The sequence below is a fragment of the Phoxinus phoxinus genome, assembly GCF_949152265.1.
Source record: "Phoxinus phoxinus genome assembly, chromosome: 1".
In the NCBI taxonomy this organism is placed as follows: Eukaryota; Metazoa; Chordata; class Actinopteri; order Cypriniformes; family Leuciscidae; genus Phoxinus; species Phoxinus phoxinus.
The window spans coordinates 41,642,973-41,656,777 of NC_136876.1; the positions used below are offsets into that span (position 1 = coordinate 41,642,973).

The 13,805-nt window shown below is 39.8% G+C and overlaps 1 protein-coding gene and 1 pseudogene across 3 annotated transcripts; both read left to right on the forward strand.

Moving 5' to 3' along the window:
- Positions 1-4,614: 4,614 nt before the first annotated feature.
- Positions 4,615-6,291, forward strand: LOC306996276 (ecto-ADP-ribosyltransferase 5-like). Of its 2 annotated transcripts, XM_079608606.1 has the most exons (3): positions 4,615-4,721; positions 4,849-4,933; positions 5,010-6,291. In XM_079608606.1, the coding sequence occupies exons 2-3, from the start codon at positions 4,883-4,885 to the stop codon at positions 5,769-5,771; spliced, it is 813 nt and encodes a 270-aa protein (XP_079464732.1). In that variant the 5' UTR covers positions 4,615-4,721; positions 4,849-4,882; the 3' UTR covers positions 5,772-6,291. The 2 variants fall into 2 exon arrangements, with proteins under 2 accessions (XP_079464732.1, XP_079464733.1); XM_079608607.1 differs by lacking the exon at positions 4,615-4,721 and having other exon boundaries at positions 4,734-4,933.
- Positions 6,292-8,299: 2,008 nt separating this feature from the next.
- On the forward strand, positions 8,300-9,992 carry LOC306996266 (ecto-ADP-ribosyltransferase 5-like; annotated as a pseudogene). Its single transcript, XR_013800734.1, has 3 exons — positions 8,300-8,410; positions 8,555-8,639; positions 8,716-9,992. The product of XR_013800734.1 is annotated as an ecto-ADP-ribosyltransferase 5-like (transcript).
- Positions 9,993-13,805: the final 3,813 nt, after the last annotated feature.

The following is a 13,805-nucleotide window of genomic DNA, read 5'->3' on the forward strand; positions in this document are numbered from 1 at the left end:
GCTGTTTTCACTGTCCTAAAAACGGGCTCTATGAAGTCCCTCCTTCAGAAATATGTAACGAGTTCTGATTGTGCCAGCGGTTCCTGTGTTGTGATTCGACAGCAGCTTTTGTCACGACTGGTGGAATGCAAAAAGGTGCGAGGATTCAAGTGGAGGAGAATGATGTTTTATTACAAAAAACAAACAAACACAAAACAAAACCCACGACGGGGAAAACATGACTAATAAATACAGAACCAGAACCTGAAACTTACAGGAGACTCACGGGGAACAGGAAATATTAGACAACGTACCGACACAGACTGCAAACAAGAGGGGACTTAAAAATGGAAACTAATCAGGAGGGAACAGGTGGATGAACTCAAACAATAATCAGATAACAAGGGGGAGGGATCAGACAATGACACGAGCACATGGCCCAAAATAACAAAACACCCATGTGCAGCACAAGACAGGACAGGCATGTGACATTACTCCCTCCCTACGGAGCGGCTACCAGACGCTCCATAAGACCAGGGCGGGACGGGAGGGACAGACGACCCATCAGCGAGGTGAGTGAAGCCTATACTGGCGGCCCAGATCCGTATGCTAGTTATGCACGGCAGGGTCGGGCAGACAGACCCAGTCTCTTCGTGAGGCGAAAGATGGCCTAACCCTGCTCAATAAAGACACATTGTACTGGGGAGGCCTATTTGAGGCCTAACCCATGCCTCTTTATAAACCATGCCTGCCGCCCACGCTGCATTACTCCCCAGAATGCAGAGAAGGGGGCGGGCCTTGGCCTAACGACTCCCATGGGAGGAGGCTGTCATACAGGGATGCTAGGAACCTAAATTCACAAAGTGAAGGTTCAGAGGCAGAAATGCTTAAGCAGAGGGCCTCCACTATCCCTGACACGGCCTAGGCCAGCTACAGAGGTGGCCCTGGTGAGGGCCAGCCTGCAAGCATAGATCTACCTAGGAGGGGCCACCGCCTTACTAGAAAAATAGTTAATACTATTTATACAACTGGCTGCAGAATCGCTCAGCCCACTGAAAATCCTTTTTTTTTCTTTTTTTTTTAACAGAGCTCAAGGGGGCGATGTACTCAGGAAGGAAGTCAAACGGTCCCGTGGGCCGGACATAAGATCTATCTGAAGCTCTAGCGTCAGTCAAACTCAGGTCAAAAAATCCTATTTGAGAGAGAGACCAACTACTCTACCCTGAGGTGGCTAAGAGCCCAAGGGCTAACAAAAATTTCACAAAAGAAGCCCCTACAGCCGGTGCTTCTTCCTATCGTTCCAGCCACCTAGAGGGGAACTTCAGGGCCCTCAAAATACCAAATTTTTCTTTACCTTATTTCTTACCTTATTGCATTGACATGACCCCATGACTCTATACAGGGAACGAGGACTGTAGAGGGATACATTTTAGTATATATTTTTCAGAAATGACTCTTAAGAAGACCAGTCAGCTCACCTGCGGCGTGCGGAGTGAAGACTCACCAGGTAGTTCCTTATGAACCTGGGGTCCATCACTTTACATGCCTGAAAGAGGCGCTCTCACAAGCCAAGCCTAGGCGGCCATCAGAACATCGTTCTCATCATAGGCCCCACCCCAGGCCTGATGTGATGAATGCCTGGGGAGTCGGAAGCAGGAGAGGGCAGATTTCATGACCCTCCGAGGAGGTTATCCTTCACCGGCGCTGTCGTTTGTTCTGGATAACCTCCCTCAAATCCCTCCTGTTGCGGGAGTCACCCCTTTTTTTGCCCCCTGCTCCTACCTGGAGGGGGCGCACGAGAGGTGACGCTGGCTCGCTGGCCCCGCCTCTGGTCCTCAGACCGAGATGAGCCAGGTCCTCCCGCCTGCCTGGGCGCGGATCCGGATCTCAGCGATATACAGGTTTTAAATGCTGCTGAGCGCGCCTTCGCCTCCCTGAACTTCCCCACCACCGCCTCTACGGAGGTGCCGAAGAGTTCAGAGGGGCGAAACCGGCGAATCGAGGAGAAAGGACTTCTCTTTATCCCCAATGTCGGCTAGATTTAGCCACAGATGTCTCTCCGTGGCCACCATCGCTGCCTGGTGCGGCGCAGCTCAGCCACCGCCTCAGGGGACAATCCTGCCCCCTGGTCGAGATCCCTCAGCAGGTCGGCCTGGTATGCCTGCAGGACCGCCATGGTGTGCAGGGCAGCACCAGCCTGACCTGCTGCCGAGTATACTCTGCCATTCAAACGAGCCGTTGTCTTCAGCGGTTTGGATGGCAGGGTTGGAGCTCTTAGTGTTGACGCCTGCCCAGACACGAGATAGTTCGCAAACGTCTCGTCAATGGGCGGCATCGACACGTATCCATACTCTCCGATCCCCTCGACATCAGCGAAACTAGCCCGCTGATGCCGGTGGATACGGGCAGAGTATGGATTCTTCCATGCCCTCTCGACCTCAGTGTGGAGGTCGGGGAGAAATGGAAGGCTCACCTGAGCTGGTGGTCTATGGCCAGGGAGAAACCGATCGTCGAGCCTGCCACGAGCAGTTTCTCCTCTAGTGCGCTGCCATGACGAGAGTGGAGCGTTTTTAAAGAAAACCGCTCACAGTTTGCACAGGGGGCTCCCTCGAGAACCTCCCGTGCGTGCTCTTCTCCCAGGCAGAAAACGCACAGTTGGTGTGTGTCCCCCGGCGTCAAATACCTTGGGCACGGGTCGGCACACTTCTGAAAGCAATCGGCCTTCGCTTTACGTTTCATTTCTTCCGTTTCTTTGAGTAGCGTTTCAAACAGACAGTGTTTTAGAAGATGATTTGTCATGTTTGCAAGGCGCCCTTATATACTCGCAGGTCGCACGTTAATCATTCACGTTAATGATTCACGGGCTGTCGCCGGTCAATGTGATTGCCGTGATTTGATTGTGATTTCAGACACCTGTCACGCCTGAGGCGTTCCCCAAAGCGTCATTCGACGCAGTGTGAGTTCCCTTCGAAAGGGAACTCAATGCATGTAGGCATGTAGACATGGTCAAGATTATCTGCTGAAGTTCAAACTGAGCATCAGAATGGAGAAAAAATATAATTTAAGTGACTTTGAATGTGGAATGGTTGTTGGTGCCATGTGGGCTGGTCTGAGTATTTCAAAAACTGCTTTTCTACTGGGATTTTCACACACAACCATCACTAGGGTTTACAGAGAATGGACCGAAGAAGAGAAAATATCCAGTGAGCTGCAGCTTTTGTTGGAGAAAACACCTTGTGATGGCAGAGGTCAGAGGAGAATGATTAGACTGGTTCAGCCAATAGAAAGGCAACAGTAACTCAAATAACTGATCACACAGCATGTCCAGCCTTGAAGCAAATGGGCTACAGCATCAGAAGACCACGCCGGGTCAGATAAGAACAGGAAACTAAGTATACAATAAAAAAAATTGGACAATACAATAGAAATTGGAAAAACTGTGCCTTGTCTGATGAGTTTTCATTTGACATTCAGATGGTAAGGTCTGTATTGAATCTGGCATAAACAGCATGAAACCTAAATCCATGCTGCCTTGTATCAATGGTCCGGGCTGTTATTGGTAGTGTAATGGTGTAGAGGTTATTTTATTGCCACACTTTGGGCCACTTAGTACCAACTGAGCATTGTTTAAACACCACAGCCTACCTGAATATTGTTGCTGACCATGTCCATCTCATGATGACCACAGTGCCCATCTTCTGATGTCTACTTCCAGCAGGATAACACACACGTCACAAAGCTCAAATCACCTCAAACTGGTTTCTTGAACATGACAATGAGTCTACTAAACTCAAACGGCCTCCAAAGTCACCAGATCTCAATCCAATACAGCAGTTTTGGGATGTCCTGGAACGGGAGATTCACATCATGGATGAGCACACGATAAATCTGCAGCAACTGTGTGATGCTAATATGTCAATATGAATCAAAATCTCTGAGGAATGTTTCCAGCACCTTGTTGAATCCATGCCACAAAGAATTAAGGAAGTTCTGAAGACAGAAAGGAGTCCAGCGAGGTAATAAAGTGGCCAGTAAGTGTATTTCACGAGTTGCAACCTCCTTCAGCTCACCTGACTGCTGTCTCCTGCTGTCCTGGTTCAGTGTGTTTGATTGAATTGGACCTGAACTCTGCAGGACAGTGAGTCACCATGGTGCAGGGCTGAAGACCTCGGTTTCAAGTGTTTACATGTGTTTTGCATGAAATTCATAATCTTATACAACTTCTTTAAAATATTAATTGTAAGGCCTTTTTTATGAGATAGAGACAATGGAGATGAAACCGGAATTGATAGGGGGGACGAGTTGGAGGATGGAACCGGGAATTATTTATTTTATATATATATTTTTTTTTTTTCAGAATGTCTTCCAACTCTACTTTTCATAGAGTCAGAACTTCTCAAAGTACAACTTAGGCGTTTAAGTTTTTTTTTAGCCTTTGTCCAGTGTGAAACCACACGTAGACCTTCACAAGGGTTGCGTTATGATGAGCTCAACAGTTTAGTTGAGCTAAATGCATCAAGATCACACCTCACACACACACACACACACACACACACACACACACACACACACACACACACACACACAATAAGCAATATAAAAAGCAACTTCAACCACCTCATCTGTTTGTTTGAAGAATCGTTGTCCTCTGACTGTGAGTGACTGACTTTTCCTCTTGTCATTGAGCTCCTAAAAGCAACAAAAAGAATACTCAGAATTTGACTAGACAACAGTATTTTCTGGTAAGTTTGGGGGTAAAGTACAAGGTCAAGGTCATTGTACAAATCTATGCACATTCTTATTGAAGTTATTTATATATTTGTGAAAGGTTGTGTTTCTGGATTTCTTTAAGCATCTTTTCTTCACTAGATCTAGATCATCTGAGGGATTTGACTGAATCGAGATGCTGCTGATCATTGAAGCTCTTCTTCTCATTTTAGCTGCTCTAGGACAGGTAAGCTTGTGTTCTAGTTTGAATATTACAGACATGAATTCTGATGATGTGATCATTATGATTTCTGTTGCTGCAGGATCACAGCGCTGCTGTTGAAGAAGGACAGATATTTCCATTGGATATGGCACCGGATTCTGTCGATGATCAATATAAGGGCTGCACAGGAAAAATGGAAAATTTGGTAAATACAAAATATCTGAAGGAGGAACTTGATAACTCAAACGATTTTAGAAATGCTTGGAAACTTAGTAAAAAGAATATTTCATTTTTGAACATTGTCAGCAAATTAAAAAGAGAACATAAAATTGCCATCTATGTGTACACTGACCCAACTTTTAAAATATATCCTAAATTCAACAATGACACCCGTAATGGCAAACAAAACTACACAGAGAAGACATACAAATGGTTTTCACTTCAATTTTTTTTAACAGATGCGATACAGATTCTAAAGAAAAAACAAAATAGATGCTTTGACACTTTCCGTGGTACAAATGTTCAATTTAATGGTATTGTTTCTACAGAAATTCGTTTAGGCTCATTTACATCCTCCTCTCTTTATAATTTAACAGCAAAAGGATTTGGAAATGTATCTTGTTTTGAAATCTACACTTGTGAAGGTGCTAATGTGACAAAATACTCAAGGCTTCCTCATGAGACAGAGGTACTGATTCCTCCATATGAGACGTTTAAAATCACTGCTGTCAAAACAAGAGGTGAGCAGAAAAATCTCTGGTGTGACACTGTGTTCACTTTGAAGAGCACTGGAACAAGAAGTGACCTGAACTGTACTCTATTCAAAAATCATCCAAGACTAAAACAAAGTACTATGCACTGAACATAGAACAAGAATAATTATGCACTTTTATTATTCTTATTTCTTTTGATTATTTTAATTTCTTCTAAAGCACTTTGAATTACCATTGTGTATAAAATGTGCTATATAAATAAACTTGCCTTGCCTTAAACAATGTGCTTTGAATTTACACAATATGTACATCAGTTTTTTGTTACCAAATATAAACATCTCTGGAATAAACATATCTGGAAAAAAACATATCTGAAAAGGCTCCGAAAAAAACAAGTTACCTGAACTCTACAGCATCGAACAGTGGAAATCAAAATGCTTTCTTCAAAGTTTACTAATTTTAACATTATTTTGTAATTTGTTAACCAGTTTACCAGTTAATCTGTATACTGCATGTCTCTTGTTGTTATTGAACATTGATTGTCTTGTTTTATTGAATCATGGCATTTGTCTGATTGTATGTCTTCACAGGTAAAATTAGAGTGCTGAATTATTATATTTTAAGATTCAGATTCAACTTCTGTCAGCTAAATAAATCTCTCAAAGCATCATCATTTCTCTCATTTCTCTTTGATAAACAAAACATTTTGTGATTTCATGTTACGGTGGGAACATCAAAGTGATCAGCTACTTTTCCAACTGGAAAAATTGTGAAAAATTATGATTCACAACATTATCCTGTGATGAAACCTTGTGGTGGATAATCTCTAACACACTACACAAGATTTTAGCATGCTGCTAGCATGGATTAACATTTTGTTAGCATGAATTAGTGTGTTGCTAGCATGATGTAGCATTTTGTTAGCTTGAATTAACACGTTGCTAGCATAATTTAACATGTTTTAGCATGAATTGGCATGTAACCATGATATTAAATATGAATATTAAAATATTTGTATTAAATATAAAAAATACATAAACGAAAATAATGATAAAATAAACTGTAACTGTGTTAAAAAACAGTCAGCTTAAGGTATAGCTACAAGTATTAAATGTGGTTAAATGTCAAAATAACTCAAATATTATACACTAGAGTTCTGTGGATGAGGGTAAATGAAGCATGATTTTCTGTGACGTCACAATCGTGGTCTATGGCTATGGCATTGTGGTCTATGGCGCTGCCTAAAGTGTACATGTTGAGTAGGCTCGCATCCTCAGTCAAAATCGAGGGGTCGAGGGTCCGTTCAAATAAACTTCCTTCGTCTACTTGACGAAGTTGAACACACTTCAAAATGGTGGTGGGGATTCCCCTGAGTCTGGCTGAAACCGATAGAAAGGCAACAGTAACTCAAATAACTGAACACACAACATGTCCAACCTTGAAGCAAATGGGCTACAGCATCAGAAGACCACACCGGGTCAGATAAGAACAAGTCTGATGAGTTTTCATTTGACATTCAGATGGTAAGGTCAGAATTTGGCATAAACAGCATGAAACCAAGAATCCATCCTGCCTTGTATCAATGGTCCGGGCTGTTAGTGGTAGTGTAATGGTGTAGAGGTTATTTTATTGCCACACCTTGGGCCACTTAGTACCAACTGAGCATTGTTTAAACACCACAGCCTACCTGAATATTTGCTGACCATGTCCATCTCTTGATGACCACAGTGCCCATCTTCTGATGTCTACTTCCAGCAGGATAACACACACGTCATAAAGCTCAAAACACCTCAAACTGGTTTCTTGAACATGACAATGAGTCTACTAAACTCAAACGGCCTCCAAAGTCACCAGATCTCAATCCAATACAGCAGTTTTGGGATGTCCTGGAACGGGAGATTCACATCATGGATGAGCACACGATAAATCTGCAGCAACTGTGTGATGCTAATATGTCAAAATGAATCAAAATATCTGAGGAATGTTGCCAGCACCTTGTTGAATCTATGCCACAAAGAATTAAGGAAGTTCTGAAGGCAGAAAGGAGTCCAGCAAGGTAATAAAGTGGCCAGTAAGTGTATTTCACGAGTTGCAACCTCCTTCAGCTCACCTGACTGCTGTCTCCTGCTGTCCTGGTTCAGTGTGTTTGATTGAATTGGACCTGAACTCTGCAGGACAGTGGGTCACCATGGAACAGGGATGAAGACCTCAGTTTCAAGTGTTTACATGTGTTTTGCATGAAATTCATAATCTTATACAACTTTTAAAAAAATTAATTGTAAGGCCTTTTTTATGAGGTAGAGACAATGGAGATGAAACCGGAATTGACAGGGGGGACGAGTTGGAGGATGGAACCGGGAATTATTTATTTTATATATATATATATTTTTTTAATTCAGAATGTCTTCCAACTCTACCTTTCATAGAGTCAGAACATTTCAAAGTACAGCTTAGGTGTTAAAGTTTTTTTTTTTTGCCTTTGTCCAGTGTGAAACCACACGTAGACCTTCACAAGGGTTGCGTTATAATGAGCTCAACAGTTTAGTTGAGCTAAATGCATCAAGATCACACCTCAGCTATTATCTCTCATAAAAGACACACACACAAACACACACACACACACACACTATAAGCAATATAAAAAGCAACTTCAACCACCTCATCTGTTTGTTTGAAGAGTCGATGTCCTCTGACTGTGAGTGACTGACTTTTCCTCTTGTCATTGAGCTCCTAAAAGCAACAAAAAGAATACTCAGAATTTGACAAAACCAGACAACAGTATTTTCGGGTAAGTTTGGGGGTAAAGTACAAGGTCAAGGTCATTGTACAAATCTATGCACATTCTTATTGAAGTTTTATATATACACACACACATATATTTGTGAATGGTTGGTGTGTTTCTGGATTTCTTTAAGCATCTTTTCTTCACTAGATCTATATCATCTGAGGGATTTGACTGAATCAAGATGCTGCTGATCATTGAAGCTCTTCTTCTCATTTTAGCTGCTCTAGGACAGGTAAGCTTGTGTTCTAGCATGAATATTACAGACATGAATACTGATGATGTGATCATTATGATTTCTGTTGCTGCAGGATCACAGCGCTGCTGTTGAAGAAGGACAGATATTTCCATTGGATATGGCACCGGATTCTGTCGATGATCAATATAAGGGCTGCACAGGACAAATGGAAAGATTGGTAAAGAAAAAATATCTGAAGGAGGAACTTTATAACTCAAACGATTTTAGAAATGCTTGGAAACTTAGTAAAAAGAATATTTCATTTTTTTAACATTTTCAGCAAATTAAAAAGAGAACATAAAATTGCCATCTATGTGTACACTCACCCAACTTTTAAAATATATCCTAAATTCAACAATGACACCCGTAATGGCAAACAAAACTACACAGACAAGACATACAAATGGTATTCACTTCAATTTTTGTTAACAGATGCAATACAGATTCTAAAGAAAAAACAAAATAGATGCTTTGATACTTTCCGTGGTACAAATGTTCAATTTAATGGTAATGTTTCTACAGAAATTCGTTTAGGCTCATTTACATCCTCCTCTCTTTATCGTGGAAGAGCACAAGGATTTGGAAGTGTATCTTGTTTTGAAATCCATACTTGTGAAGGTGCTAATGTGACAAAATACTCAAGGCTTTCTTATGAGAGAGAGGTGCTGATTCCTCCATATGAGACGTTTAATATCACTGCTGTCAAAACAAGAGGTGAGCAGAAAAATCTCTGGTGTGACACTGTGTTCACTTTGAAGAGCACTGGAACAAGAAGTGACCTGAACTGTTCTCTATTCAAAAATCATCCAAGACTAAAACAAAGTACTATGCACTGAACATAGAACAAGAATAATTATGCACTTTTATTATTCTTATTTCTTTTGATTATTTTAATTTCTTCTAAAGCACTTTGAATTACCATTGTGTATAAAATGTGCTATTTAAATAAACTTGCCTTGCCTTGAACAACGTGCTTTGAAACACAATATAGTTATGTACATCAGTTTTTTGTTACCAAATATAAACATCTCTGGAATAAACATATCTGGAAAAAAACATATCTGAAAAGGCTCCGAAAAAAACAAGTTACCTGAACTCTACAGCATCGAACAGTGGAAATCAAAATGCTTTCTTCAAAGTTTACTAATTTTAACATTATTTTGTAATTTGTTAACCAGTTTACCAGTTAATCTGTATACTGCATGTCTCTTGTTGTTATTGAACATTGATTGTCTTGTTTTATTGAATCATGGCATTTGTCTGATTGTATGTCTTCACAGGTAAAATTAGAGTGCTGTATTATTATATTTTAAGATTCAGATTCAACTTCTGTCAGCTAAATAAATCTCTCAAAGCATCATCATTTCTCTCATATTTCTCTTTGATAAACAAAACATTTTGTGATTTCATGTTACGGTGGGAACATCAAAGTGATCAACTACTTTTCTAACTGGAAAAATTGTGAAAAATTATGATTCACAACATTATCCTGTGATGAAACCTTGTGGTGGATAATCTCTAACACGCTACACAAGATTTTAGCATGTTGCTAGCATGGATTAACATTTTGTTAGCATGAATTAGCGTGTTGCTAGCATGATGTAGCATTTTGTTAGCTTGAATTAACACGTTGCTAGCATAATTTAACATGTTTTAGCATGAATTGGCATGTAACCATGATATTAAATATGAATATTAAAATATTTGTATTAAATATAAAAAATACATAAACGAAAATAATGATAAAATATACTGTAACTGTGTTAAAAAACAGTCAGCTTAAGGTATAGCTACAAGTATTAAATGTGGTTAAATGTCAAAATAACTCAAATATTATACACTAGAGTTGTGTGGGGTGAGGGTAAATGAAGCATGATTTTCTGTGACATCACAATCATGCTGCATTGTGGTCTATGGCGCTGCCTAAAGTGTACATGTTGAGTAGAATCGCATCCTCAGTCAAAATCGAGGGGTCGAGGGTCCGTTCAAATAAACTTCCTTCGTCTACTTGACGAAGTTGAACAGACTTCAAAATGGTGGTGGGGATTCCCCTGAGTCTGGCTGAACCGATACACTCAAAAAAATAAATTGTTGAATGAACATGATTTAATCGTATCACCCATTATGCATCTAAGCAAGATTTGAATATTTAATTTGAACACAATATTGGTTTGTAAATTGAACATGATTGTAATATGTCAATGCAACTTCTTTGCAACTAATTGAATCAACATGTTTGTATTGTGTTAGACTAATCAAATGTATTCTCATTCACTCAAAGCACAGGAAAGCAGAATCACCAAAGGAGAAAATCAAATTTTTAAGTTACCATTATGGAGATCAGTATGTGTTTTAGTTGGGCTCTTCACCCTTAAATTATTAACTAAATTTTGTTTGACTGCTGTACAAAAGTTATAACAGCCAGATGAACAAATAGGAACGGTGATCTGATGGTGTTGGTTGTGTATTAACATAACCATTATTTCACAATCATTTAACCTGATTCACTGAACTCTTAAGAGTCCAATTTATGAGTTAGGTTTAATTTATTAATTTTAGCTGCATAATAATTTTAGCCTTTTCAATGAAATAAAACGATCAAATCAATACAAATAAAAATATATATATACACATTTTTTTTTTGGGCACACAGACATCAAGAATCAGTGTATGAATCTCAACAATGGTGACATTTATAAAGCATGTTGCAGTGCATTCTGTGTTGCACCAATCAAAACTCATTCATAGCTCCCATCATGCATTGCTGCATGAATAAATAATGAGCTTATGATCAGAGGTGATCTGTTTCTCACCATTGCTGAGATTCATACGTTAAATCTTGATGTCTGTATGTGCCTAAAAAAAATAAATGTGTATATAAATATGTATATATATATATTTTTTTATTGATTTGATCATTTAATTTCATTGATAAGGCTAAACATATTATGCAGCTAATATTAATAAAATAAACCTAAATCATAAATTGGACTCTATATGAGTTCAGTGATTCAGGTTATATGATTGTGAAATAATGGCTATGTTAATACACAACCAACACCATCAGATCACCGTTCCTATTTGTTCATCTGGCTGTTATAACTTATGTACAGCAGCCAAATAAAACTTAAAGTTAATAATTTAAGGGTGAAGAGCCCAACTAAAACACACACTGATCTCCATAATGGCGACTTAAAAATGAGATTTTCTCCTTTGGTGATTCTGCTTTCCTGTGCTTTGAGTGAATGAGAATACATTTGATTAGTCTAACACAATACAAACATGTTGATTCAATTAGTTGCAAAGAAGTTGCATTGACATATTACAATCATGTTCAATTTACAAACCAATATTGTGTTGAAATAAAATATTCAAATCTTGCTTAGATGCATAATGGGTGATACGATTAAATCATGTTCATTCAACAATTTATTTTTTTGAGTGTGAGCATTGTTTAAACACCACAGCCTACCTGAATATTGTTGCTGACCATGTCCATCTCTTGATGACCACAGTGCCCATCTTCTGATGTCTACTTCCAGCAGGATAACACACACGTCACAAAGCTCAAAACACCTCAAACTGGTTTCTTGAACATGACAATGAGTCTACTAAACTCAAACGGCCTCCAAAGTCACCAGATCTCAATCCAATACAGCAGTTTTGGGATGTCCTGGAACGGGAGATTCACATCATGGATGAGCACACGATAAATCTGCAGCAACTGTGTGATGCTAATATGTCAATATGAATCAAAATATCTGAGGAATGTTTCCAGCACCTTGTTGAATCCATGCCACAAAGAATTAAGGAAGTTCTGAAGACAGAAAGGAGTCCAGCGAGGTAATAAAGTGGCCAGTAAGTGTATTTCACGAGTTGCAACCTCCTTCAGCTCACCTGACTGCTGTCTCCTGCTGTCCTGGTTCAGTGTGTTTGATTGAATTGGACCTGAACTCTGCAGGACAGTGGGTCACCATGGAGCAGGGCTGAAGACCTCGGTTTCAAGTGTTTACATGTGTTTTGCAGGAAATTCATAATCTTATACAACTTCTTTAAATATTAATTGTAAGGCCTTTTTTATGAGAGAGAGACAATGGAGATGAAACCGGAATTGACAGGGGGGACAAGTTGGAGGATGATAATTATTTATTTTATATTTATTTTTATTTTGAAATTCAGAATGTCTTCCAACTCTAAATTGCATAGAGTCAGAACTTCTCAAAGAGTTCTCAACTGAGGCGTGAAAGTTTTAGCCTTTGTCCAGTGTGAAACCACACGTAGACCTTCACAAGGGTTGCGTTATGATGAGCTCAACAGTTTAGTTGAGCTAAATGCATCAAGATCACACCTCAGCTATTATCTCTCATAAAAGACACACACACACACACACACACACACACACACACACACACACACACACACACACACACACACACACACACACACACACACACACACACACACACACAATGAGCAATATAAAAAATAACTTCAACCACCTCATCTGTTTGTTTGAAGAGTCGATGTCCTCTGACTGTGCAACCCGATCTCACCAAATGCGTCTATATAGCACGCAGTGTGTTTATCGTGTAATATATACGCGAAAATTAGTTTTTACGTGCATAGTATACGCATGGATAGCACATGTTGGGTTTAGGGTTGGGTAGGGTGCGTGTGTATTATACGCTTGGGTAGGATTAGTGGTGTGGGGTGCGTGTGTATATCACGAAATTAAGTGCGTATCATATGCACGCGCAAAACTGCGTATCATATCCACGTAAAAACTCATTTTCACGTATAAATTGCACGATAAACACACTGCGTGCTATAGAGACGCATTTGGGTGAGAACAGGCTGGACTGTGAGTGACTGACTTTTCCTCTTGTCATTGAGCTCCTAAAAGCAACAAAAAGAATACTCAAGAATTTGACAAAACCAGACAACAGTATTTTCTGGTAAGTTTAGGGGAAAAGTACAAGTAAAGTCAAGGTCATCTATGCACATTCCTATTGTAAGTTTTATATATGCTCCACTGTTTCCTATTCCTGCTGTTAGTCCACCTTTTGAGCACTTGATTGTTTATTGTGTAGGCCCGCTGCCTAGAACAAAATCAGGCAGTATTTATTTGCTCACTGTAATGTGTGCATCGGCTCTGTACCCTGC